The sequence below is a fragment of the Acomys russatus genome, chromosome 12 (assembly GCF_903995435.1).
Source record: "Acomys russatus chromosome 12, mAcoRus1.1, whole genome shotgun sequence".
Classification (NCBI taxonomy): domain Eukaryota; kingdom Metazoa; phylum Chordata; class Mammalia; order Rodentia; family Muridae; genus Acomys; species Acomys russatus.
This window is the reverse complement of record NC_067148.1, coordinates 12,413,311-12,439,340: the sequence shown is the minus strand read 5'-3', so window position 1 is coordinate 12,439,340 and position 26,030 is coordinate 12,413,311. Positions and strand designations below refer to the sequence as shown.

Here is a 26,030-nt window from a genome sequence, read left to right as displayed (position 1 = left end):
CAGCAGATGGTGTCACATACTAGAAGTGCAAGAGCTCACACAGGCAGAGAGGAAGCAAGAGATGAGGTGGGGCCAGGCTTGTGGGGACCATCAGCACTGATCCCCTCACCAGTGACCTCTTGCTAGGCTCCACCTCCTACACTTTCAACGCTACCACCTTGGGGGACCAAACTTCCAGCACACACCTTTGGAGAAAAGCAGTATTCAAACCGGAACTGACGGGGGAGGCAGGAGTCTCCACACTGTGGGGACTTGTATGCACAAGCAGCCCTCAGCCACGCCAGGAGCCCAGAGTGATAGCCCCTCTCCAGCATCACATCCAGACTCCACAGGGGCTTACTGTTTGCCCTTGTGATAGTGTTTATACCACAGGAAGTGAAAGGCACTGTAAAGTGGATTTTCCAAGGTGTGCTGGTTTTGGGAGACTCTAGTCTAGAGAGAGTTTTGGGATGACAGTTCAAGCACAGCTGCTTGGAACAAAACATGAGGAGGTCCCCCCTGTGCTACCCCAGGTCAATAGAACATCGCCAGGTTTAAAAGCCACCATGATGCATATTTCCAGGCTAATAAAAGCTAAATCAGAATGTCTGATTCTAAGATTTGTCACACTACTTGGTAAAAATCTACATCTTAATAATATGTAATCACACAATCAACTAATCACAGAGAATAACAGTAAAATCGTGCTTGGCAAATTGTAGTCAACCTGTATGCTGCTCTGATTTGAGGCTCATCTGAATCAGTTGTATGCTCTTTCTTTTTCTCAAAGACACTAGATTAAGACACATGGATGGACCAAGGTGTGAATGTTGAAGGGTCGTCTCTGGGAATCTAAAAAAGATCAAAAGATATTAGACTCTTGTTAACAAAGTGTTAGTCCACCAAAAATGCTATAATGCGAAGGCATTTAGAAACAGAACAAGAGCCGGGCGTGGTGGTGCACACCTTTAATCCCAGCACCTGGGAGGCAGAGGCAGGAGGATCTCTGTGAGTTCAAGGTCAGCCTGGTCTACAAAGAGAGTCCAAGATAGTCAAGGCTACACAGAGAAACCTTGTTTCAAAAAACCAAACCAAACCAACCAATGAGCCAAAAAACCAAAACCAAATCTAGCCAAAACACCAGAGGAAGTTGGCATCAATTTTTCTTTTCATCAGTTATATAATTTCCATATTTATTCCCATTTAGTCACAAACTTATCTTTGTGACACACATGTCCTACGGATGTGCTCACATTCTTTGAGATAGGGTATTTCTGCATGTCCTAGGTTGGCCTTCCATTTGTGATCCCCCTGTCTCAACTTTCAAAGTGGTGGGATTACAGGTGTATGCCTTCATGTCTGGATTGTGGGTTTTTTTTTTTTTTTTCCTGTTTTGGTGTCAGGGATGGAGTTGAGGGCCTTTTGAATGCTAAGCATGTGCTCTGCCACTGAGCTACACCCCAATGTGGATGACCTATCACCTACCCAGCAGCCCTGTAATCTCAAGGGCACACCATGCTAATGGACTCTCTGCCCATTGACTCATGTGGGCTGCAGGAGGCTGTGCCACACAGCGATGTTTTCCGTGACAGTTCTGGGTGTAATTTTTGCAGCTGTCAAATAGAACAGCATCCTATATCGTGCATGACAGCAAGGCATGGAAAGGTGTGCCCAGAAACCTGACCATTTCATTTCAATTACTTCTATTAGTTTGGTTAACAGTTATTTTCTGCATAATCGAGCAGGCCAGAGTCTTGTAAATGAGGCAATCAAAAGTCCACATCAGTTGCATTTCGATAAAATATTTAAGGAGGCAATCTGCCATGCCCTTTTGCTTTTTTTTTTTTTTTTTCCAGACAGTGTTTTTCTGGGTATCTCTGGTTACCCTGGAACGCGATCTGTAGACCAGGCTAGCCTCAAACTCACAGAGATCCACCTGCCTTGGCCACTGGAGTGCTGCAATTAAAGGCGTGAGCCACTACCACATGGTGGCTCCTTTTGCGATTTTGTGTGCTTTTTTCTTTAACGTCTGAAAGAATCAAGCCGACACTTGAAGACATTTGGAGGCATGTAGGTAGTGGTGAGTGAAGGCAAAAAGAGATTTTTTTGTCACGGTCATAATAGCCATATCAAGAACATTAAAGTCTATATATGGGGTGATGACAGTAGGGACTTCCCTTACCATGTCAGTAAATTGGTCTGTACAAGCCATGCGAATCACTTCAGGTGTTGCTGGGCTATTCAAGGGGAAGATGTCACTCAGTCCTCTCTCCCTGCGGGCAGCAGTCACTGCATCGTATATGGCAAACAAAACCGAGGACCCCATGAACATGCCAGCCTCACCTAATCCCTGAGAAAAGTGTAGAAGGCTGTTAGAGACGCAAGGTTCTTTAGAATTAATGACATGCACGCATGTGCACACACCACACGCGCGTATGAACAGGCACACATGTATACACACAGGTACACTCCATGCAAGCATGCACATGCCATGCATACATGTGCCTGTGTGCGGGTACGCCACACGTATGAGGATGTCAATGGAAGAAGGGGGACTCAGAAGGCCTGGAGTTGGAGACACTGGCTAGTTAAAGGCTGTGTGCTCCAGAAAGCACAGAGCCAACACCCCCAACAATCAGTGACCCAAGGACATACAGAACAAAGAGCTTGAGTGGAGCTTGCTGAAACCGGACCCTGATTTGGACAGGGTGTGGGAGAGGCTGCAGGAGAGAGAGAGAATTTACCGGAAGGTGTGAAGGCTGGAGAAAGGGAGCTCTGAGCTGCTACACTTTGCCGACAATGTCCTAGCAACCCCAGCCTAGTGGAACGAGATGCCCAGAGACCCCTCCACAGTCTTCACTGGATTTTGATTTGTTTCATCTTTCCTTGGGTTTCTGGAGCCTGTGAAGCAGCACTTCTCTGCCTTTGGGGATTGACAGTTCAAAGGAGAAAGCAAATTCATGTCTCACGATCTCTTGACAGAGGAGGCTGTTATGGGCTGAATTCGGTCTCTCTTTAAACACATGTTGAAGGCTCAACCTCTCAATGCCTAGGAATGGGGCTGCATTCAGAGATCAAGTCTCTTAAGAGGTGACTAGGCTAAAATGAGGTGATTCAGTTAGGCCCTTGGCCAGTGTGACAAGGGCACAGAGGAGACTGGGACATAGATGGATACAGGTAACATTAGTAAGTCAAAGAAACCAACCCTGCAAGTGTTTCATCTGGGGATTCCCAGGAACCAGAGCCACGTGGGAAATGAATCTCTGCTCAAGCTGTCCAGTCATGGTGCTTTTCGTTAAGGATCAACTACTTTGTTATCTACCAATGAATAGAGAGGTTGTAAATGCTCACCTTGGACGAATAGATGGCTATGGGATTCCGAGAGCGCACCAGAGTGACGTAGAACTCCAGTGGTATCTCAGTGACGGTGGGGATTTTGTAGTCCTCTGGGCCCCGAGAGCGGAGCATACCCCCTGGGGAGTACTTCAGCTCCTCTATGGTGTAGAATCCCATGCCTTGGATAAACGCTCCCTCAATCTGTGGGCACAGTTTTGTGGGTGAGAAGTCTGTCATACTGGCTGAATAGATAACTCTAGTGGGAATGAAAGTGGAGCTCTGAGTCACAGTAAGCCACTCTCGGAAGCGGCAGGTTTGAGATGCTGGTGCTGTCGTCTTGCCTGGTTTGATTTCTGGGACCGCACATAGCTAACATTTGCCTCGGCAGTGCTCCAGGTCTAGCATGTACCTTCTCGTCTCTAAGTCGGTACATGTGTTTTCTCTTGATTACCCTCACCCCTGCCTACTTGCTCACCCCAGACTGTCCACCTGGAAACTCTTATTCACCTTTCAAGTTCCTCATGAGCAGTGTCCATCTCTCTAAAGCTGGTTCCTTTGTTTCTCTCTCTCTCTCTCCCTCCCTCTCTCCTCCCTCCCTCCCTCTCTTCTTCCTCTCTCCTTCTCCTTTTTCTTTCTATTTTTCAGATACAATTTTGCTATGTAGCCCAGGCTGAACTCAAGCTCACAATCTTCCTACAAATGTGACCCACTAAAGTCCCTTTTGGATGTGACATTGGGTGTGGCCTGGAGTCACATACCTGCCCGATATCCAGGGCGGGGTTTATGCTGAAGGCGGCGTCCATGAAGATGTCAGTTCTCAGGAGCTGCCCAGAGGGAGGAAATAGAAAATGGACAATTTTTTTTTTTTTTTTTTTTTTTTTTTACTTAAAAGGGATCTCAAAACAAAACAGAACAAAGATTTACTGACAGGTCATATTGGCTGCTATTTACAGAAAACACATCAGTGTTTGCACCCTGTGAAGGGGGGATTGCAAGCATCAGTCTACCTTGTGTGCCCCAGTCAGACAGTCGACTTCAACTTCAGAGCAGGCTGCGCCGTAGACGTAGTACGGGTAGGCATCGCCTTCTCCCTTCTTCCAGTCCATGTTTGTCTGGTAGCCTCTGAGAAGAGAGGAGTGGAGAGAAAGCCACCTTTCCTTCAGGCGGCTAGTCAGGACATGGCTGTAGGGTCCCGAGGTGACTGGGCAGATGGGCCCCTGTAGGTGGGGGCCTGTTGTCCTTCTCCCTTGAGGGACTGTACGCTCAGGGCCTCAGGGAGACCTCGGCAGACTTGGGAGGACATGGATGGCCTGGTGCCTGATCCTGCCCTGCAGTGTGCAGGGACAGAGCTGAGCTGGCTGTGTGTAGGATGGAGCTCCGTAATTATGAAGTGTCTTGGCTGGTAATGACTGCCAGCGCAGGAGCTTCTGCTTGTTCCACTCCCCGTTCTCCCCTCTCAGGAGAGGCTCCCATGACCACAAAACTAATCCCAGACACACACACACACACACACACACACACACACACACACACACACACACACACACACACACACGTCACTGCCCAGGTACAATACAAGCCAAAAGAAACACGGCACGTACTTGAAATACCCCGTGGCCGAGAGGCTGATGGATTCTTCAAAGGCTTTTGCGACCTGAAAAACATGATTTGTTTAAAAAAAAAAAATAGACGTTCCCAGGAAGAAGAGCACCTTCTGTGCTGGGCTCTTTTCTTGCCTGAACCAAGGTCCATATTCATATTTCCTCCCTGAGAGACTTAGGCCGGTGTGCGGGATACAGCACATGCTTTGTGGTGAGGGCCTTGAGGTGACTGCTGGCTGCGCTCTGGGCTTCTCTCACTACGTAGCTACTTTCTGACTTTTCCATTTTTAGTCTTTCAAATTAGTAAAGGGACTCTACTCTCCCTTACCCAGGACTTGCCCTGTAGGCAGTCAGCACAGGGAGCAGCCCAGGCAGGCTATGCTTCAGAACTCGCCCTGCTCTTATGCTCTGTGAAGGCCCGGCTCAGAACTGAAGTCACAGCTCAGTGAACACATACACCTTTGAAAACATAGAAGAAAATGCTAAGAAGAAAACACTAAGCTCTTGGATAGGTGCTGGCCACCAGTGAATGCATTTAGGACTTTACTCGTGTGTGTGTGTGTGTGTGTGTGTGTCTGTCTGTCTGTCTATCTCTGTGTGTGTGTCTGTGTCTATATGTATATGTGTGTATGTCTGTGTATGTGTATGTCTGCGTGTCTCTGTGTGTGGTTGGTGTGTGTGTAGTGTGTGTGTGGTGTGTGTATCTGTGTGTGTGTGGTGTGTGTGTGTGTCTCTGTGAGTATGTATGCATGTGCGTGTGTGTGTCTCCATGTGTGTGGTGTGTGTGTGTGTGTGTGTGTGTGTGTGTGTGTGTGTGTGTGTGTGGTGTGGTATTACATTTTTTGGGGGGAGATAATTTTATTATTTCAAGTAGGTAAATAATGCAAAGGTTTATGCAAAGAGAGTATACTATTCTATCCTGTATGATAAAGCTAAAGATTCAAATTCTGTAGGATTTTTGAATTTGGGTGATTTACAGTAATTGATCTTGTATACATGGGCATAATTGAATAGTATTACTTTTTTCTGGCTGGGGTAGTAAAGAGAACACTCACCCATTCTTCCCACTTTCCTTTAGGGTTTTTCCTGATGATGGGACGGAGACGGTCCAGAAGAATTTGGCAGGCATTCTGAAAATCAAATGTTTACAGTGACATTAGGACTAAAAAGCACAGAGATCAGCAAAATGTTAATGATTCAGGAGGATTTTCATGGCGGCTCTTTTGTAGACTTGTTTCTGTCTCTTGTAGGGATTCTTAAATTGGAGTGACGTCCTGCCGCATTGACTCGAGGTCAGCAGTGTTATTAAATGTGCACTAAGTAGGAGGCTCCCTGAAATTGTTATAACTCCTCTATGTCTATGTACACAACTGAAGATGAGATGATGCACACTATTTACACAACTGAAATGATGTGCGCCAGTCTACACACTAATACAATTCAAAATAGCAACAATAATTTGAGAGCTGATACTGTTTTTCTGGAGCTAAAGTACATGGTAGACCGTGGGGAGATGTGGACCCTGAGCACAGCTACTTCTGAGCTGGGCATGCCGACTCTGTGCCAGTTGCCAGTGGACGGGTCAGTTTCCTTCCCACTTTTCTTGTTTAAATGCATTTTACATCTCATTACATCTACTTAACAGGCAAGAAAATATCCGCCACACATGCTGCCCATCTACACCCCACTATTCCCCCCACTCCTTCCTCCCCCTCTCACCTGTCTCTCCCTCTTTTTCTTTCTCCCTCTTTCTCCCCCCCCCCCCCCACATCTCTGTCTTCTCTGTCTCTCCCAGGATCTCATTCTATAGCCCTGCTGGCTTTAAACACATGGCAATCCTCCTATTTCAGTTCCTAACTACTGGGACTATAAATGCAAGTTATCATGGCTGGGCTTATTTTAAATTTTCTTGTCTCATATATGTTGTGAATATTTTTTTTAGTGTGTTGTAATTTTTATTTATGGTATCTTACTGTATATAGTTTGTGTTTTTCTTAAAAGACTTATTTTATTTATGTAAATGTGTCTGTATGTCTGTGTGTCTGTACACATATCTGTGGGTGCCTACCAGGGTCAGAAGAGGGCACAGACACCATGGAGCTGAAGTTACAGGTAGTCGTGAGCCTCCCAATGTCCAGATTAGTAACTGAACTCGGTCTTCTGAAGGAGCAGGGAGCAGCCCTAACCAGTGAGCCTTGTCTCTAGCTCCCAAGTTTATGTTTTTTATTAAGTCAAACTTATCTACCTCTTTTTATTTCTAGTGGTTTCTAAGTTGGGATTGGCTTCACAATAAAGATTTCCCAGTGCCAAGATCAGAGGAAAAAAAACTTTGATGAAAAGAAAAAAAACAAAACAAAACAAAAATGGGGTGGGGGAGGGGCTGGAACGATGGCTCAGATGTAAAGAGCACTGGCTATTCTTCCAGTGGTCAGGGGTTCAGTTCCCAGCAACCACTTGGCAGCTCACAGCTGTTTGTAGCTCTAGTTCTAGGGGATCCGACATCCTCACACAGACATACATGTAGGCAAAATACCAATATGCATGAAATAAAAATAAATTAATTAAAAAAGAAAAAAAGTAAAACTGGATACCAGATTAATTAGATATATCAATCAAAAAAACAACTTTTTTGAGACGGTGTCTTGCCATGTACTGTGTAGACGAGGCTGGCCTAGAACTCATAGACATCTGCCTGCCTCTGCCTCCCCAGTGCTGAGATTAAAGGGATGTGTCATAGCACCTTTAATGTTCTCTCTTTACTCTCTCTGGAAGCTTTTTATCTTATTTTCTTTTATTTTTGAGACAGTGTCTTACACTGCAGACCAGGCTGGCCTTGAATGAATGGCAATACTTTAGTCTCAACCTCTGTTTTTTTTTTTTTCGAGACAGGGTTTCTCTGTGTAGCCTTGGCTGTCCTGGACTCACTTTGTAGGCCAGGCTGGCCTCGAACTCACAGCGATCCGCCTGCCTCTGCCTCCGCCTCCCGAGTGCTGGGATTAAAGGCGTGCGCCACTACGCCCGGCTTAGTCTCAACCTCTGGGGTGCTGGGATTATAGAAGTAAGCTGCTATAAGAGGCTCCTACATGTTTTAAAAAAAAAACATTGCATTTTATTTTTGTGTATGGGTGTTTGTATTTGTGTCTGCACACCCTGAGCATGCCCAGGGTCCAAAGAACAGCACTGGGCCCCCTAGGAGAGCCACTGAGTGCTCTCTCCAGCTCCATCATGCAGACTTTTTTTTGACAAGCTTTCTCTGTGTAGCCTTGGCAGTCCCAGCACTTGCTCTGTAGACCAGGCTGGCCTTGAACTCAAGGGTCTGCCTGCCCCTGCACCCTAAGTGCTGAGATTAAATACCACTTCTAGCTCCTACACTTTTTTTTAATTGTCTTGTCTCACAGTGTGTTTTGGCCCTAAATGTGGAGAGAGAGAGAGAGAGAAAGATCTCATGATAACATTCTATCACAAGGTGGTTATGTTGATGACCCAGGATATGATTGTTTCAATTTTAAAATATTTCGGTTGAGTGGACTGGGCTTAGTTGGTAGGGTACTTACTTAGCACACAGGAAGGCCCGAGTTTGACCCCGCAGCACCACACAAAACAAGGCTGCTGGTGTGTGGCCGACACAGCAGTCTAGTGTCATGGAGGGTCAGACTGGGGACAGGCGCTGCATTCCCGACTTTCAAGTTGCTTTGTGTCATGTTAACCTTGTAGCCCTCTCAGATTCCTGAGAAGGAACTCATGCTAAGGATGGCAACTATGGCAGCTAAATTCTTTCCCAATTTTATTGTTAGTCATCCTAGTTAAAGGTAAAGTCAGGGCGACAAAGCCACCGTGGGATGGATGACTACCCTTACTTGCCAGTGCCTTTACTTTGCCATGTTTATTATTTTTTCTTTTCTTTCTTTCTTTCTTTTTTTTGGTTTTTTGAGACAAGGTTTCTCTGTGTAGCCTTGGCTGTCCCAAACTTGCTTTGTAGACCAGGCTGGCCTTGAACTCACAGTGATCTGCCTACCTCTGCCTCCTGAGTGCTGGGATTAAAGACATGCGCCACCACGCCTGGCTTGTGTTTAATATTTTTCAACACTTGTTTTCCTCCTCTTCTTTCTCTTCCTCATCCTTTTCTTCTTTCTCTTCCTCCTCATTTTCTTCTTTCTCTCTCTCCTCCTCGTCTTCTTCCTCCTCCCTCCCCCTCTCCTCTTCTTTTTTCTTCATCTTTGTCCTCTTCTTCTAGTGGGGGGCAGCTGCTAGCCCTTCTAGCTCACAGCACCCTCCATTCCTGCTGGATGCACTTCTGCCTACGTCAGCAGGAGTCAGACAATGTGCGAAGGGACTTCAGTTACAGTTTCTCTGTAGTTTTGGGCTCCAGAGGGAGAACTTAATTTGGGGTCAAAGGTGCCCTAGCAATAGCCACACTGTGCCTACATTTATTTCCAAATGAAATGTATAGAATGAAATGTGGCCACTTACGTGTCTTAGCAAAATTGGGATTTCCCAGGGCATTTCCTTGGGCATTGGTCCCATAGCTTTTAAGAAGGATGATATTAATTAAAATGTTGCTATGGTTATGGTTAAATAAGCTTAGGAAGAGCAGCAAGATGATGTTAAACAGGAACATTTTACTGTAAGACTCGTATGCATCACAGGCGTCTTTGAGTGGGATGAAGAATGCTCAGCTTCCACCCAGCACTTTATGGAGCCCCTGTCCCGGGGAACACATTCTGGGAAGCGAGCTCCCTATGATACATGGAGACATTTGGCTGTTCGGAAATGTCCCTTTTTGTCCAAGTATGGTTATTTTGTGGAGATGGTTTTTGTGGGAGACCAATTGCCCGTCGGTGCTTTTCCTAGAGTTTGGGAGTAGAGAGGAAGGAGGTGACAGCTGCAGTTTGCTAACAGTTCTCTGATAGAGATGGTATTTGTATCCTCAGTTTTCCAGACAAGGAAATGGGTTCCTGGGAGCCTGGAGAATTGTTTGGTCCCAACTCTTCACAAAGCCAAGGTGGCACTTCTGGGACTGCTTTGCTGTGCTGGGTGACAGGGAGAGACTCCGACCCCGGATGAAGGGAAGTTGCTGCACCAGACACAGGTTATGGTCAACAGCGGGGGCACCAAATGGCTCTGCCAGAACTTGCTGAGTGGACTAGAACGTCTCATCCTCCATAAAAGAACAAGTGTGACAAGAACCCCTCACCACCATCCTCAGGGCCCTGGGACAGGAACTGGAAATCACCTGTACGGCCTTTCCATTGACGTCCGTCCCCATGGAGCCTGCGGTGAAGACAGCGTTGGGCACAGTGACGGTGCTGGTTTCCGACAGGTGCACGTATGACTGTGGGATGTTGAGTTCTCGACTGGCCACCTGCCAGAGGCAGAAGAAAAGCAGCGTTCACTTCATTGGCTAAGCCCTCTTCCAAGTGAAAAAACAAAAACCAAACAACAACAACAACTCAAACAACCTTACATTCTTTTTAGAGTTGAGCACGAAGCCTGTCTGTCCTGATACAGGCCAGATGCTCAGTGGGTTTTAGATGGCTCTGTGAGGGACATGTTTCTTTTTGGAGACAGATGGCTAACTAAACAGCCTATCTGTGTTTTCTTTTAAACCTGTCTCATGGCAGCCATGCGCTGGCATGGCCACTCTGCGCACAGGGTTTAGAGGGCACATGGAGGCCAGCTCAAAGCTCTGGGCCTACTGTTTCAGTTGCTCCTTCACCTCCGGGTCTACAGACTGTTCAACAGTGCTTTCCTCAGGGACGCTTTCCAGGGTCAGGGTTGTAAAGAAGTAAGGCACTGTCAGAGAGGGTCCTGGAGCTCGGTATGGCCTTCTGTGCTAAGAACCTTATCAAATGATGTTTATTTGAAAAGAATTGGTCTTTTCCTTGTTTCTCAATGAGAGGCTGTTTCTTATTGATAAGCATTTTTTCATACACATTTAAAACCAACCAACCAACCAACCAACCAACCAACCAACCAACCAACCAACCAACCAACCATGTTTTAGGGCAGCAAGATGTCTCAGTGGGTAAGAGTGCGGCTGCCAAAATAGGTAGCCATGTTCCCTGAAACCCACAGTATTCCCGCCCGCTGCCTTCTGATCTCTGCATGCACACCGTAATGGTGTCCATGCAAACACATGCGTGCGTGCGTGTGCACACGTGCACATACACACATGAATAAATGTGAGAAAATCAGTGTTTTGGGTTAACACAAAATAGTGGGTTTTGTCATGTGTCTCCACACCCACGTTCTCATCTGGCCCCCCACCTCCCATAACACTTTTCATTCAAATGTCATATTCAACAGTTTTTATTTCACACTAACAAAAAGAAATGAAGGTTTTCTATTGCAATGATCTTGTGGAGTAGGAGAGTGATGTTTTGAATTAGGGTACACAACAGCGGCCAGCCATGTGAACGGGCCCCTTAAATAGAGTGTATGCTTTTTGCCCCCTTTCCTTACCACTCCCTTCAGAATAGAAGGGTGCTTGGTTTGCCCAACCCTCTAAGCAGGTTGCAGCTGGGCCTGTAGTGAGCTCACGTTTCCACTCCACACGAGTGTGAACCCTCAAGAACTCAAGTCTCGTCATGTGCAGCATTCATTTCTAACCGAGGATCTGAGTGGACACATTCTTGCTTTGAGTCATTACCATGAATTTTAAAAGTGTTTTATCTTTGGAAACTGGAATACCCCCTCCCCACCACAAAAGACCCAAGGACTGACTTCTTCTGATGAAGGAGGACTGGTGTAGGACCTCTCCCTTCTGGTTCCCCTTCCCTCATCCCCTGGCATTTTTGCATTCCTGAAATCAGAACTGAGTCTTCCAGTTGGCTTGTGTGTTTGGTGTGCGGGACGTCTCTGTCTCAATGTGGGAGTAAGTGGCCTGTTGCCTGTGTGATCCATTCACTTCACAGTGGAGAACAGGACCGCTTTCCTCACCTGAATCATTTTGGTGTGTAGGCCTTGTCCCAGCTCACAGCCACCATGAGTCAGCAGGACGGAACCATCTAAGTAGATGTTCACCAGAGCGGCTGCCTGGGAGAGACAACCATCAGGCCAGTTAGGAAACTGAGAGAAGCAAATGTTGCTGTGAATTCCCCCAAGGTTGCCAGGTGAGCCACTTCCTTCCATTTAGCCCACCTCTCATCTTTCATTGTGGATTAGAGAGCCACAGACAACCCTTTGCGAGACACCCTGGACCTGAAACCATCAACCGCCTTGTGTGAGTGTGGGTATTGCCCCTCCCTCTGTTGCTGGCATCTGTCTCTTCAGGGCCTCAACTTGGACAATGCTTCATTCATTTTTTTCTTTTCTCACCAAGTGTGGACATTGACTTAACATGATTATAACCCCACAAGAGTAAATTCCCAGGCACACTTTCTCCTGGACACTGGAGGAGGTGTTTTGTGGTTTCCAAAGGCTGTCCTTGAGAGTGATGCTGGGGAGGAGGATGGGCCCCACCGTAGATAACCCTGCTCGGCAGCAGGCTGGTGCTGGAGCCTGGATACCCAGGGTTAAGAAGCTCCCACAGGATGTTGGTGATGGTCAAACTTGGGACCTGTTAACTTAGTCTATAATCTTCGCATTGTGCACGAAGTACTAGAAGCTTACAGAAGGGGCTGGCTGGCCACACCCAGGTACCTAGCCTGTGGCAAAGTTTTCGTGGGGGTGGAAAGAAAAGGACAAAGCCAGAGGTTGAGCTCTGAAAAGCAAGTTATGGTGAAATCTGAGAGGAGGCAAGAAAGAGAGCTTTCCGGTTTGTGTCAGTTTGCTTTTGAAACTTGGCCTGGCATTCCAGTACTCATGTTAGCCTAGACCCACGCAAATGTTTCCCTCTGACTAGGGCCTTGCAGTTGATGTTTTCCAAGATCCTAAATACTACATACAGAAGGACTGTCCTGCTGGCTGTGGTCGACGCTCTCTCCTGTCCTTCCTGTCTCTGTCTCCGGAGAGGACAACCTGACTGCCTAGCACTCCCTCCCTTGAGCAGAAGCCCTTTCCAGAGAGGCAGCCTTCTGGAGAAGGGTGTGGAGGCCACACCCTTTTCACCTCACCTGGTGGTAGAAGGCTATGGGGATCCCAATGCTGTACTTCATGGGGGTGACAACAAGCCCCCTCTTCTTCCAATAATTCTTTTTGTTAAACTCCTCTGCAGCCTGCTTCCTAGCGTAGAACGACGCCTTCTCCAGACATTCTTTCCAGCATCTTCGCAGGGGCTCTGGGTTAAATGTCTGCTTATAGGCTGTCTTGCTAGTTCGCTTATACATATTTATTTCTTTAACCTAGAAGGTGAGAGCATGCATGCGTTTTTGTTACGTGTCTGACATGAGGAGAGTTTGTCTAAAAAAACAAAGCAAAACAACCCTCAACTATGCAAATATATGTTAAAAATGAGAAGAACAAAAACCAATAGGAACTCCTAATGAACACTTCATGTGCTCCAGGCTCTAGATTAAGTATATCAGCAAACTTCACAATAACCCTGAGACTATTATTACTAATCCTGTTATCAACTTGTTGGCAAGGTAAAACTCTCCTGATTCAATTTTTTTTTTTTTTGAGACAGGGTTTCTCTGTGTAGCCTTGGCTGTCCTGGTCCTGGACTTGCTTTGTAGACCAGGCTGGCCTCGAACTCGCAGAGATCCGCCTGCCTCTGCCTCTCGAGTGCTGGGATTAAAGGTGTGCGCCACCACCACCCGACCTGCTTCAAATTCTTAATTACTCCCAATTATTCTCACTTCACCTCTTCAGCCTTGCACATGCTGGGCAAGTGCTCGTCCACCTAGTTATGTCTCCATCTCTCTTCAGAGCCTTAAACTGTGACAAGATGTTTGCACAAAAGGCTGCCATCAGTCTGCCCAATTTCTGTCCTGGCATAGTGTCACACTGACCCTGGATTGAGCTTGTGACTTGCTTTGTATGACAGGACCATACACAGTGACACAGATAGAGACTGGAAAAGTGTTTGTGCTTTAGGGCATGCCGCCTGCCTGCTGCCCTTGGGAATTCTGTGATGCCCTTCCCCCATGAGAACGAATCTGGGTTAGGTTACTGCAGGGTGAGCCACTGCCGAACAGACTTCTCAGCTGAGGCATAGTCAGATAAGCCAGCAAAATACTCATTAAAAATGTCGATAAAGCTGTCTTGAACCACAGAGTCTCCCACAAGCTGGCCAGAGAGACCACAAGAAGCTCCCAGGCAACCCACAGAATCTTAAGAAACAGTATATTTACTTGAAGCTACCAGGTTTTGTGATTTGCTTACCACAATAGAAAATGTTGCTGGTACCAGGGCAATGCATTTTATTTTCTTTAATCTATATATACAGATTATAGGCGCTGGAGATACATCCCAGCCAGTGGTGCCAGTGTTTTTCTAGCAGGCTGTTAACTGCTTACCTCTTCAGGGAGTAAGTTACACTTAGCTGCCACCGCAGTTATGTACGCCTCCACGACCACTGTAGCTTGGGGGAAGCCAAACCCTCGGAAGGCTGTGTTGGACGGCAAGTTTGTCTTGCAAGCCCTGCCCCGGCACCGGAAATTTGGAATATTATATGCATTTTCAGATTTCAGCACAATAAATTCTATCACCTGAATTAAAACAAAAATGAAACGTCTCATCCACTCAATGCTTCAAGCCTGGTGCTTAAGTTTTACCTTTAACTCAAACCTTTTGAGGAATTGGTTTGAACAGATATTTGTGCAGATAAAATAAGGACGGGAGAACACGCATTTACCAACTCAGACTCATCGGGGGTGCATCCTCCATTGATGTAATACTCTACGTCAGCTGCCTTGATCTCTCCATTATTCATGAACCCAATCTACAGAGTGATAACAAGAAAGACGATGTTGCCTCTCCCCGCAGCCAAACTGTGCTGTGCGCAAACCCACCTGATCATATGGTCAACCCACGCGTAGGCTATGCGCATGCTTGGTTGGGGCAACACGATCCTGGAGGTTCTGCTTAGTTTTAAACAGCACTCAAATATCCCTTCCAAGGGGCGTGGAAGGCAGCCGAGGTCTTTACTGTTGATTGGCTGACAGAGGACAGTATCTTGGGCAGTTTGCTGAACTCCTGGATTGTACTCACTTTGTATTTTCCCAGGAGTGGGTGGCGGCCCGCGGTTATCAGCATGTCATCACCTCGCTCTAGGACAAAGCGGACTGGGCGGCCAGTCCTGTGGGAAATGACTCAGTTAAAAAAGCTGCAGTCTCCATAAAGTTGTAGGGGCATAAGATAGGGAGGGGTCTCGAAGTAACTAGCTCAGTGGTTTTACATGGATAGTAACATGCCTTAGAGCACATCTCAGAAGCAGTGGGGCCTTGAAATTAAAATAGTTATTCCGGTTTAGTCAACTGAATATTTGCATATTGTGATGATACGGTATTTGGTTATAAATTATTGTTTTCTTTCCTACCTTCCTTCCCTTTTCTTTTTTGAGACAGGGTTTTATTATATAACCTAGGCTGGCCTGGAACTCTTAAGAGATACACCTGACCACCTGCCTCTGCCTCTTGACTTCTGGAATTAAATTGCCTGGCTCTTTTTTATATTATATAAATGAGTTTCTTGATCACTTTGCAGCTGTAAGCATAAAAAGGTTTTGCTCTAAATTTCACTTTCAGACAGTAAGAGGGGCATTCACGTATTGCTGTGAGGGGCTTGCTGAGTCCTAATGTTCTGTGGACGCCAGTCTCCCCATATGCAGACCCCTCCCGTAGAGCATCCATTCAGGACTCTGGCTTCCAGCCCCTGTAGAGCTGGTCTGTTCACTTGGTGCAGCCTTTTTTCCACCGCTGGAGAGTGCAAATGAGCTAAGATGCCCACAGAGTCTCCTTCTGCACCAGTAGGGCATGAGTAAGCCTGGGTGGGTGTTATCATTGTAAGCTTTGGCAGTTAGGGTTTGCCAGGCATCTTCGGGCTAAGAGAACATTGCCTGGCAGCAGCAATGAGCGGCTTGCTTCAGGACGAGCTGTTGTAAGGCTGAGGTTCTGGCTGGCCTTCCAGCCAGCCAGCTTCCACTAGGCTGTAGGTTGAGATGACAGGTAGGGTGTGGGGTTGGAAGGACTCACAGCAGGCCAGGCTGCTGACCCTGCAGCGGTCGCTGGACCCCTTACTTGTTGGCGGCCACAGCACAGACAGCTCCCAGTAGAGCGGGCTTGGTCACTTTGCCCCCAAAGGCTCCTCCAGCCCTTTTCATGTGGCAGGCAATTCTACTCCTCGGGACCTTTAAGGCTGCAGACACAAACTCCTGCAAGAGAAAGGCCCCAAGCCGCATAAGTGCAATTCCACAGCTTACCTTCCTGCCTGTGTGAAATGCACTAGTCCAACCAATGCTTCCATCATCATCTAGTTTAGAAACTTCAGCATTGCCAAAGAAACACTGACTCCATCGGGCTACTTTCCTTAGTTCGGTCTCAGGTAACTTCTCAGTCCTTAGCAGCCTGAGTCTGTGTCCTACCTATGGGTTTGCCACACAGCAGAACCGTACAATCTGCAGTCTTTGTTTCTTTCACCCAGCATAATGCTTTCAAGTGCCCTCTGTCTGTAGCATGCATGAATACATCTTGCTTCTCATGGCTAAATATTAGTCCACTGTATGGAATATACCAGAATATACCAATCTCTTTTCTTCTTTCCCAATCATCCATTAACGGGCAGTGGGCTGTTTTTACTTTATACTCTTATAAGTAATGTTGTTATGGACATGTGCCTACATTTATAGAAATTAAAAATATTTAAATCAGCGCATAAGGTGTTGGATATGTCTGAGTCCTGACAGGAGTGCTTCTATTTCTCTTGGCTGCCATGAGATTGCTGGGTTTCGCGGGCACTCTCTTTCCAACATCCCGAGAAACTGACAAAATGTGCCACAGCTGATGTGGCATTTTTTTTTTTTTCATGTCGGCAATTTATAGAGGTTCTAATTTCTCTTCATTCTTACCAACATTTTTTTTTTTTTTTTAATTATAGCCATCTTGGTGGGTGGATTTGGTTTTGGTTTCCCTGGTGACTGATGCCAATGGACATTGGACTCTGGACTCTGGCAGCCTGTGTGTGCCCAGTGCCTAGGAGCGTGCTTACTGCTGGGGAATGACAGATTGTAACCAGGAGATGTTGGTGGTGATGACAATGGTGATCCTGTCCATTGTGGCCCTGAGCTACAGCTCTCCTACCAGGGACATCAGAGGTGACCTTGATCACTCCCTCCCATTTACAAGAAGGGATATGGATGCCCAGCAGCCTTCAAGAGCTTGAGGGAAAAGCTTTTATTTCCCCAACCCGCCTCTGTCCACTTCAAAACCGGAGGCTGTACCACAGGCTCATCTGTGCTCAGAGGCGAAGACATCAGCTTTCCGTTTTGCCTTGAATGGCAGCTGATAGCTTCCTTCTCATGAACTGCCGCCTCTTCAGGACAGCAGGACATCAGTCAGCTCCTTTGTACTCTACCAGAGCGTCCTCAGCTTTCTGCTGCAGCTAAGCTTCTCGTGGCTCTTTTCGCTCATAGAATTTTTAAACTATCCCCCTTGTGCTTGGCACTATTCTAGGGTCAACGGCTCTGTTTTGAGAAAAGGAAACCAGAGGATTCTCTTCATCCCCTAGGTTAGTGCCATTGTGTCTGCCTCAGCCATTTCTTCTTGAGCCAGGCTCACGTGGTCTTGAGAGAATGCAATCGCTTCACACAAGAACCAAACTGTGGTCCCCGAGGACGTTCACATGGGACAGCGACACAAATGTACCACGCAGGGAAATTACAGTACGACACAGAGGCCTTGGCTTCCTTCAGATTTCATACTGTTAATTGTTCTCCAGGGAAAACAATTGGACCTTGTCTTATACCCTGGCATGTCACAAGATTTCCTGGTTCTTTTAAAGGCATCTGTTCCATTATATTATGCGAGACTTCAGCCAGGGAGTTTAAGGTACAAGAGTGGAGGTAATCTTTTTTCTTTTTCTCTCCCAAGGCAGGGTTTCTCTGTGTAGCCCTGGCTGTCCTGGAATTCACTCTGTAGACCAGGCTGGCCTTGAACTCACTGTGATCCACCTGCCTCTGCCTCCTGAGTTCTGGGATTAAAGGTGTGCACCACCACTGCCTTCATGCACCTGACCTCATGGGAACCTTACCATTGGGTCTTGGTGTACCCTTTCCAGAGAGCTCCTGTTACCTGCACGTGGGTTGGAAACTGTGTCCCTACATGTAACACCATCTCTTTGTCTTCCGTTTGTGGGATAGCCACGATACTTTGCGTCTCCATGTAAAAATGTTCCTGGCCTTCCACGTGGATCTCACCTGCAAAGCAGATGCACAATGTTTAGACACAAGTTTCAGTGTGTCGGGGCTCTTCTCGGGTGTTTTGTTGCAAACCGTGATTTGCATTATGAGACTGGAGAGATGGTTAAGAGGGCTGGCTGATCTTCCAGAGGACCCTGGTTCAATTCCCAGCACTCACACGGTGCTCAGGCATACATGCAGGTAAACACCCAGGTAAAATGAAGAAGGGGAAAAAAGGAGTAATTTGCACTAGTCTGTGGAGCTGGTCTTCATATCATTTGGTTAAAAGACCTTGGCAAATGATGTCTGTGCCCAGCTGGGTGAGTGGCCTGGGTTATTCACTTTGCCTCCCTTGGTCTTGGGTTCCCCATCTCTTTAGTGAGGTGATTAGATCTGTCATGTACTAGATTTGTGACTAGTCTGGCCACATATGCAGGTTCAACTGGCAACCTGGTAGGTGAATTTGGCCAAGTTGTTAAACATGATGCTTTCAGCTGCAAAAGTAGGTGAAACAATAGACGTGTGTGTCACCTGAGCTGGGTGACATTACCAGGTCCAGTAGAGTCAAAGCCTGAGTTAGGTGACATCAGTAACCAGTAAGACAAAGAATGGTAAAGTAATTTGTCAATGAACTTGTAAGTTTAAAATGGCAGAGCTGGCCAGGTGTGGAGACACATACCTTTCATCCCAGCATGCAGGAGGCAGAGGCAGGTGGATCTCTGTGAGTCTGGGGCTAGGCTGGCCTATATAGGGAGTTGCAGAACAGCCAAAGCCATGCAGAAATACCCTGTCTCAAAGCAAACAAATGAACACACACACACACACACACACACACACACACACACACACACACACTCAAAAGCCAAACCAAACAACAACAACAACAACAACAAACAAAGGAAGAAAAAGACGGAGCTGAGGTTGCACTCTGTTGCACTCCTGTGAAGCGCTGGTGCCAAGTTCTGGCTTGTTCAAGCCCGTTTTATCGGGATACGCCCCACATTAGGAGCGGCATCTGTCCTCAGTGTAAATAATTGAAGATAGTGCTTTCTAACTAACCGGGAGACCTCTGGGCTAAAATAAGTCAACTGCATTGTCACAAGTCAAAGATTACTTAGAATTGTTTGTCAGGACAATGGAGAGTGGGTCCTGCAATGCCCCTCTGAAGAGATACAAAGTACAGCATGTGGCCTCTCATATGCAGAATTTAGATTTAATAACACACACCACACACACAGACACACACACCAGAAAGAGGGACTATTTGTGGGAGACAGGAAGGCAGAGAGGAGGGAGGGATGGATGGGGGGAGTAGTGCTGGGGCCATGAATAAGAACATAAACAGAGGACAGTGAGACACAGGGACGAAACAGCATAACCAAATCCGTTATTTTACATGCTAACTAAAAAACGATTTTAAAAAAGCTCTCTTTCCTGTTAAAGGCAGCTCTCTTCCCTGAGTTCACTTCCAGAATGCACATGCTCAATCTAATTTAAATTTAAACATGTATTTTGCTGACTTTTTTCCCCCCACAGGAGTTTTATTCCTGTGCACATAATGGTGTGGGAGTGGGGCACTCCCAGAAATGCAAACGAAAAGTCTCAAGAGGTGCTCAGGCAGGCCTGCAGGCTTGTTTGCCATCTTAACCAATAAAAACAGATGTCTGGAGAAGTATACAAATGCATGAAAAGAGTTCTGAGCATCCAGGAGTGGTGAACTATGGGGAGAGAACTATATGGGGAAAGTACCTGCAGAGGAAGCTTATGTTAGTGAGGTTTGCTGTGCAGACTCCAGACAGGGCGTGGAGTGCTAAGAGTCTGGCACTGTCTCCTAGTCTTCCCTTCCTGGTATGAGAGAGGAGAAGGGGACCCCTGGGCAGAGGGGAACTTACACCCTTCTTTTGGATATGCAGAGAAAACGTAGCTTTTTCCTGGATCTATTTTTTTTCTCTTAGTTGCCTTCAGTTCAAAATAATGTTAGCATAGCACATTCTAAACATTTTCATTTAGTTTTTATTAAATTTATGTGGTATGTGTGTGCGTGCATGTGTGTGTGTGTGTGTGTGTGTGTGTGTGTGTGTATTTCTGGGCACAGGAAATGCTCTATATTTTGATGCATGCAGTATTTACAAAGTCCATCAAGTTAGGAACTTACTGTGCATTTTTGGTTCTGTGTGACACACATCTTATGACAGAATCTCAGTTTTCTCAAGCCAGAGGAGCACGCAGCATCAGAAGCTGCCTCTGTTGTGCCTGGTGATGGCGGTACATACCTTCAATGATTTGGTCCACTTGTTTGAAGGCACTGTCTACATTTCCTTGTTCAATTTTTTTCTCAGAAGAAAGAAAAGAATCGTGTTCTAGGGCTTCCTGCAGTGGAAAGCCAAACAAAATAAAACAGTGTTGTCTTCCTTGTTTGTTTGTTTATTCTAAGAAGCCATTTGTCCCTACCTGGATCCTTCACCTCTGCTCTCTCAGATGCCTACACATGGAGACAACTGGAGCCTGACAATTGGAGCTGAGTCATGGCATGGAGTTGAGTCAGCAGAAATTGATTTAGATGTATTTGTAAGCGTTGGAGGAATACAAGGGTGTAATATCAATATAGCCCCACTTCCAAGTTGCTGATTGACTAGCTGAGGTGGCCTGCCACTCAGGTGTCAGCCCTGGGGCAAGGAATGTACATGGAGTAAAGAAAGGTTAAGAGGAATATTCTGGAATGGCCTGGAATTGATGGCTTGAACTGGATCCCAAATTGTCTTAAGTTTATGGTATTTCATAAGGTAAGTGAAGGGCCAAAGTCAGATGTGAGTTCTTTATGAAGAAACAATGGAACAGTGACAGCGGATGATGAGTTTGGAAGAAGGATTGGGGCAGGCTGATGAAAGGCCTTGATCCTACACCTAGGGAGCTTTGACACTGCCTGAGGGGACACTGCAGAACAGGAAAGGTTAACTGATGAACACCGAGGGTTGGAGAATTAATGTCCTGGGTAAATGGGCTGACATGGAAGACAGGAACCTTTTGACAATGTGGCAACTGTGACAATAAGTTATTGAGGCTGGGGCTGGAAAGGGAGTTAACAGGCTTAAAGGATAACTAAAGCGTAAGTAATAGGTAAAGCTGATCTGACAACGGTTAAGGAAAACGAGGTAAGTCTGAGGATGTTCAAGGCTGCATCCTCCACCCAACTTTCCACACTTCCACCATCCAACATGAATTGCTGAGCATCTGCTATGTGGTTAGCACTTTAGTAGAAACCAACGACATAAAACAAAATACAACATATCCTTGCCTTCGTTAACAACAGCAAGACCAAAATGGCAGCTGGCGTCCGCTGGGCACACTCCCCTTCCTAGGTGCTATTCTCAACGTTTTCTTGGATTGCCATGTTTAGATTTCCCAATAACAGTTTGGTGTAGGTACCTAAAAGTTTCCACTTTATACCTGAATGAACTAAGTTGTGAGGAGCTTAACTTGCCAAAGTCTGTATTTCTGTTCAGAGGCTGCAAAAGGCAGACTCACGTCATAAACTCAGGTAGTCTGTCTTCAGAGAGAGAGAACGGGAGGGAGGGAGGGAGGGAGGGAGGGAGAGAGAGAGAGAGAGAGAGAGAGAGAGAGAGAGAGAGAGAGAGAGAGAGAGAAAGAGAGAGAAAGAGGGAGAGGGAGAGGAAGGCAGGCAGACAGGCAGACAGACAGAGTGCCAGGAGCTGATGAGTACTGACACTTATGAATCCCACAATGCTCTAGACTGTCCCACCCACTGCTTGTGGGTTGAAGGTCATTTTTCGCCCTCCCTGGTGTTAATTTTCTGTATCCTTAAGCTAGGCCATGGTCAGAGGCTATGGGAGAAGTGGGTACAGGGTGCTTCATTTTTACAGATCCCCTCAGAAGTACGGGGATTTAGACAGGAGAGTCCCAGGGTTCCGGCTCAAGGTGCAGAGAGATGACTCGAGCCTGTACTCTAAACCTACAGGTAATGCCGGCTAAAGTGTAGCCAAAGCACAGATGACTTTATTCCATGACCCTCTGGTTGAATTCTGTTCAAACTATGCTCCCCTGGGCACTGTGGAAGGTGGACCGTGTTCTACCTCTATTGTGATGATCTCTGGATCGATGTCATTGTAAGCAAGTTTCACGCGTTTAGCTGCTTCTTTTGCGTGGGCATAGGTGTCAGCAGCCACAGTGCAGACGATCTGACCCACGCAAATGACCTGCGGAAAAGCCACGTGTTGCTAGTTAAAACAGACTCAGGCGGGGGGGGGGGGCGGGGAGGGGGGGAGGGTAGGTTGGGGGGGGGGGTGGGCGTGGCTCAGTTGGTAGAGTGCTTGTCTATCATGGTTGGGGTGTGGCTCAGTTGGTAAAGTGCTTGCCTAGCACGAAGGGAGCCCTGGGTTAGCTCTTCAGCATGACGTAATCTGTAGTCTGAGCGTGTGGTGCATACAGGTACATAAAAAGCTCAAGGCCAGCCTGGAATACACTACATTCCGCTCCAAAACAAAGGCAAAAATAAAACAGAATCTTCCAAGAAGAATTAATGCTCTTGGAGTCTTCTATCACCTACTGATGTGTTGGTGAACAAAAGGAAGACAGTTTTCTTTCTTTTCTTTTGGTTTTTCAAGACAGGGTTTCTCTGTGTAGCCTTCGCTGTCCTGCAGCTGTCCTCTGTACACCAGGCTGGCCTCGAACTCAGAGATCCACTTATCTCTGCCTCCTGAGTGCTGGGATCAAAGACATGTGCCACCACACCCGGCTTAGGAAGACCATTTTCTACCCGTGAAAATCCAGTTTCAATCTCGGCGTGGTGGTGGCGCACGCCTTTAATCACAGCATTCGGGAGGCAGAGGCAGGCGGATCGCTGTGAGTTCAAGGCCAGCCTGGTCTACAAAGCAAGTCCAGAACAGCCAAGGCTACACAGAGAAACCCTGTCTTGAAAAAAACAAAAACAAACAAACCAAAAAACAAACCAAACCAAAAATTCCAGTTTCAAACAGTGGCTTGAATGGGACCAATCAAAGTTGTGTCTAGAACTTAGTCACTTGAGTTTAATCACTTGCCTTCTGTTGTTTTTGCCTGCACTCCTCACTGTACCCCTAGCACACAGAGCGATCCAGTCATGCTAAGGTTCTCCCTTTTGATGTCTTACACTTTATATTGCTCAGGCGACATTCCCAACAGCTAAAAGCCTTCCTTGAGAGGACTGAAGGCTTTTTGTCAGGATCTCAAAGTGATTTAAGATTTCAGAGGGGATGTTAGAGTGAGTGAGGCAGGCCCTGGATTCTAGCGCTATTTATGATGTAGACAGCAGCTGTGGATGTTGGAGCCACAACCAACAGTGATTTTTGACCCTGGAGCACAGCATTAGAACTGCAACCTACACACAAACCCCACACCTCATCATGCGCGTAGAGAACCTCTCCACTGTGGTTATTATCTCCCGGGACATCCTCGGCTGTAATCACATCCACTACGCCTGGACACGCCAGGGCTTCCGACACATCGAGTGATCTGGGAGAAGAAACAGGAAGGCAGGGGTTAAGGTTGCAGACCAACACTCACAGCACAGCACAGCAAAGCACAGCACAGATGATTCCTCAGACAGAGAAATCTGTGGTGAGCATCATAGTGCATGTTGACAAACATTAGCATCTGTTCTAACTTTAGGCCACAGATTCATTTATAACTATGCTTTTTAAAAGTGAGCAATTCTTGGGGCTGGAGAGATGGCTCAGTGGTTAAGAGCACTGTCTGCTCTTCCAGAGGACCTGGGTTCAACCCCCAGCATCCACATGGCAGCTCACAACTGCCTGTAACTCCAGTTCTGAGGGATCTGACACCTACATACCAACACACATAAAATAAAAATATTTTTTAAAAAGATAAAAATGGCCAATTCTCACCCAGAAGAGATGACTATTTTATTTATTTATTTTATGTATATGAGTGCTCTATCTGCATGTACACCTACAGGCCAGAAGAGGGCATCAGATCACATTATAGATGGCTGTGAGCCATCATCCGGTTGCTGGGAATGGAACTCAGGACTTTTGGGACAAGCAGACTGTGCTCTTAACTGCTGTGTCATCTCTCCAGCCCTGACTGTTTTAAATTTACTTAAGTTTGAAAAAGCTCTCAAGGTGAAAATGAAATAGCGAACACATTTGAGTAGCAGACGGGAGCACTATGCATTCTCTTACGGGAGCACTATGCATTCTCTTACGTGATCACTATGCATTCTCTTACGTGATCACTATGCATTCTCTTACGTGATCTTTGCATGGGCCCTGGTACTGGTGACTACGGCAAGGAAAAGTTCTTGGTCAATGGGAGGCAAGTCATCAACAAATATAGCTTCCCCTGTGGCATGTTTAATGGCCGACTGGTGCATGACTGGGTGCCCAACTGGATCTTGCTTGGGTTGGTTGGGATCCACACACTGTGAAGAAATAAGACAGGATATTTGACACTAGACCTGAAAGTTGGGCCTGTGGTATTTGGCTTATTTACAATGAAGAGTAACTGTAGGTGACTGGGCCACCAAGTCTGCAGATGTCTCTCTTGAGTATATGGTAAGGGATGTATTCTGTTTGCAATACCCTTCTGCAAAGAAGTTTTCATTAATGTCCTCGAGGACTCGTTAGTTTAACTAAGGAATTGGAAAACACACACACACACACACACACGCATACACACACACACACACACACACACACCCCACATCAAAATAATATGGTTGTGGAACTTGGATGGTAGATTTTTTTGGGCTTCTTTTTTTTTTTTTAAAGATTTATTTATTATGTATACAATGTTCTGCTTGTATGCACACCTGCAGGCCAGAAGAGAGCATCAGATCACAAAGTAGATGGTTGTAAGCCATCATATGGTTGCTGGGAATTGAACTCAGGACCTCTGGAAGAGCAGTCAGTGCTCTTAACCTCTGAGCCATCTCTCCAGCCCCTTTTTGGGCTTCTTTACCCCAGTTAGTTCCCAAATAACAGTGACAGAGTCCTTTTAGAATGAAAAAGCTTTAAAGCACAGTATCTGAGTAGATAACGACCCCCCAAGCTAATTTGCATTTTCCCAGTTACACATCCCAAGTTAAGAAGCCTATCACTGGGCAGAAGAGATGTAGGCGGAGCTTAGGTTCCCAGGCTTGGGGTCTGAGAGGGACCCTACAGCTGGGAGGAAAAGGGAGAGGAAAAGAGACATAGAAGGAGGAGAGGAAGCCAAGACAGGAGGAAGTGGCCATGGGTGGGAGGGACCACAGGCAGGTGGCCATGAGGGCTGGCCTGAAGGAACAGAAACAGCCCAGGCAGGAACAGTGGCGGCAAGTAACTTGGGGTGTGTAGCTTAGAGGGTTGACATCTGCCCAGTTAATGTGCTTTAAAGCTTTTTAATCTTAAAAGGCCCCTGTCTTGGTTACTTGGGGACCAGCTGCGGTAGAGAAGCCCACTAGGGCCTACTATCCAAGTCCCACAGCATAATTTGTTCTACTCCAGCTTGCAGTAAAGCACAATTTACACAACTGATAAAGGGTGATGAAGGTACCCCACACGCCTGGGACATTTGGGGCCACAGTAGCAAAGCGAGGAAATGCCCAGAAAGGCGTTTAATGCTGGGTAAGGCTTTAAAGAAAGGTCAAAATTTGCAGAGGAGACACTTCAGGCAACGAACCTGAAAAAAGCAGAGAAGGAAGATTCAGACTCGAATCCCTCCAACAGCCTTAGCAAACCGTGTGAATTGTACACGTGTGACTGCATGTGATGTTGGCTGGCTTTTATAAGACTATATATTTACTCATAATAAAATCATTGAAAAGAGAGGTGCATGCACATAAC

At 46.5% G+C, this 26,030-nt stretch overlaps 1 protein-coding gene across 1 annotated transcript in view; it reads right to left on the bottom strand.

Moving 5' to 3' along the window:
• Positions 1 to 512: 512 nt before the first annotated feature.
• LOC127196296 (aldehyde oxidase 4) overlaps positions 513 to 26,030 on the bottom strand; it is a 58,992-nt gene continuing 33,474 nt past the window's right edge. Inside the window, exons 17-35 of the mRNA XM_051153855.1 lie at positions 24,459 to 24,628; positions 23,586 to 23,700; positions 22,284 to 22,406; positions 20,466 to 20,562; positions 18,086 to 18,210; positions 16,037 to 16,170; positions 15,009 to 15,096; positions 14,653 to 14,739; positions 14,315 to 14,506; positions 12,971 to 13,198; positions 11,856 to 11,951; positions 10,150 to 10,278; positions 5,972 to 6,046; positions 4,917 to 4,969; positions 4,323 to 4,437; positions 4,074 to 4,139; positions 3,331 to 3,516; positions 2,162 to 2,329; positions 513 to 831 (exon numbers count right to left, since the gene is read on the bottom strand). Coding sequence (XP_051009812.1) covers positions 778 to 831; positions 2,162 to 2,329; positions 3,331 to 3,516; positions 4,074 to 4,139; positions 4,323 to 4,437; positions 4,917 to 4,969; positions 5,972 to 6,046; positions 10,150 to 10,278; positions 11,856 to 11,951; positions 12,971 to 13,198; positions 14,315 to 14,506; positions 14,653 to 14,739; positions 15,009 to 15,096; positions 16,037 to 16,170; positions 18,086 to 18,210; positions 20,466 to 20,562; positions 22,284 to 22,406; positions 23,586 to 23,700; positions 24,459 to 24,628 — 2,301 coding nt within the window. The 3' untranslated portion in view covers positions 513 to 777. The remainder of the gene's footprint in view (positions 832 to 2,161; positions 2,330 to 3,330; positions 3,517 to 4,073; positions 4,140 to 4,322; positions 4,438 to 4,916; positions 4,970 to 5,971; positions 6,047 to 10,149; positions 10,279 to 11,855; positions 11,952 to 12,970; positions 13,199 to 14,314; positions 14,507 to 14,652; positions 14,740 to 15,008; positions 15,097 to 16,036; positions 16,171 to 18,085; positions 18,211 to 20,465; positions 20,563 to 22,283; positions 22,407 to 23,585; positions 23,701 to 24,458; positions 24,629 to 26,030) is intronic.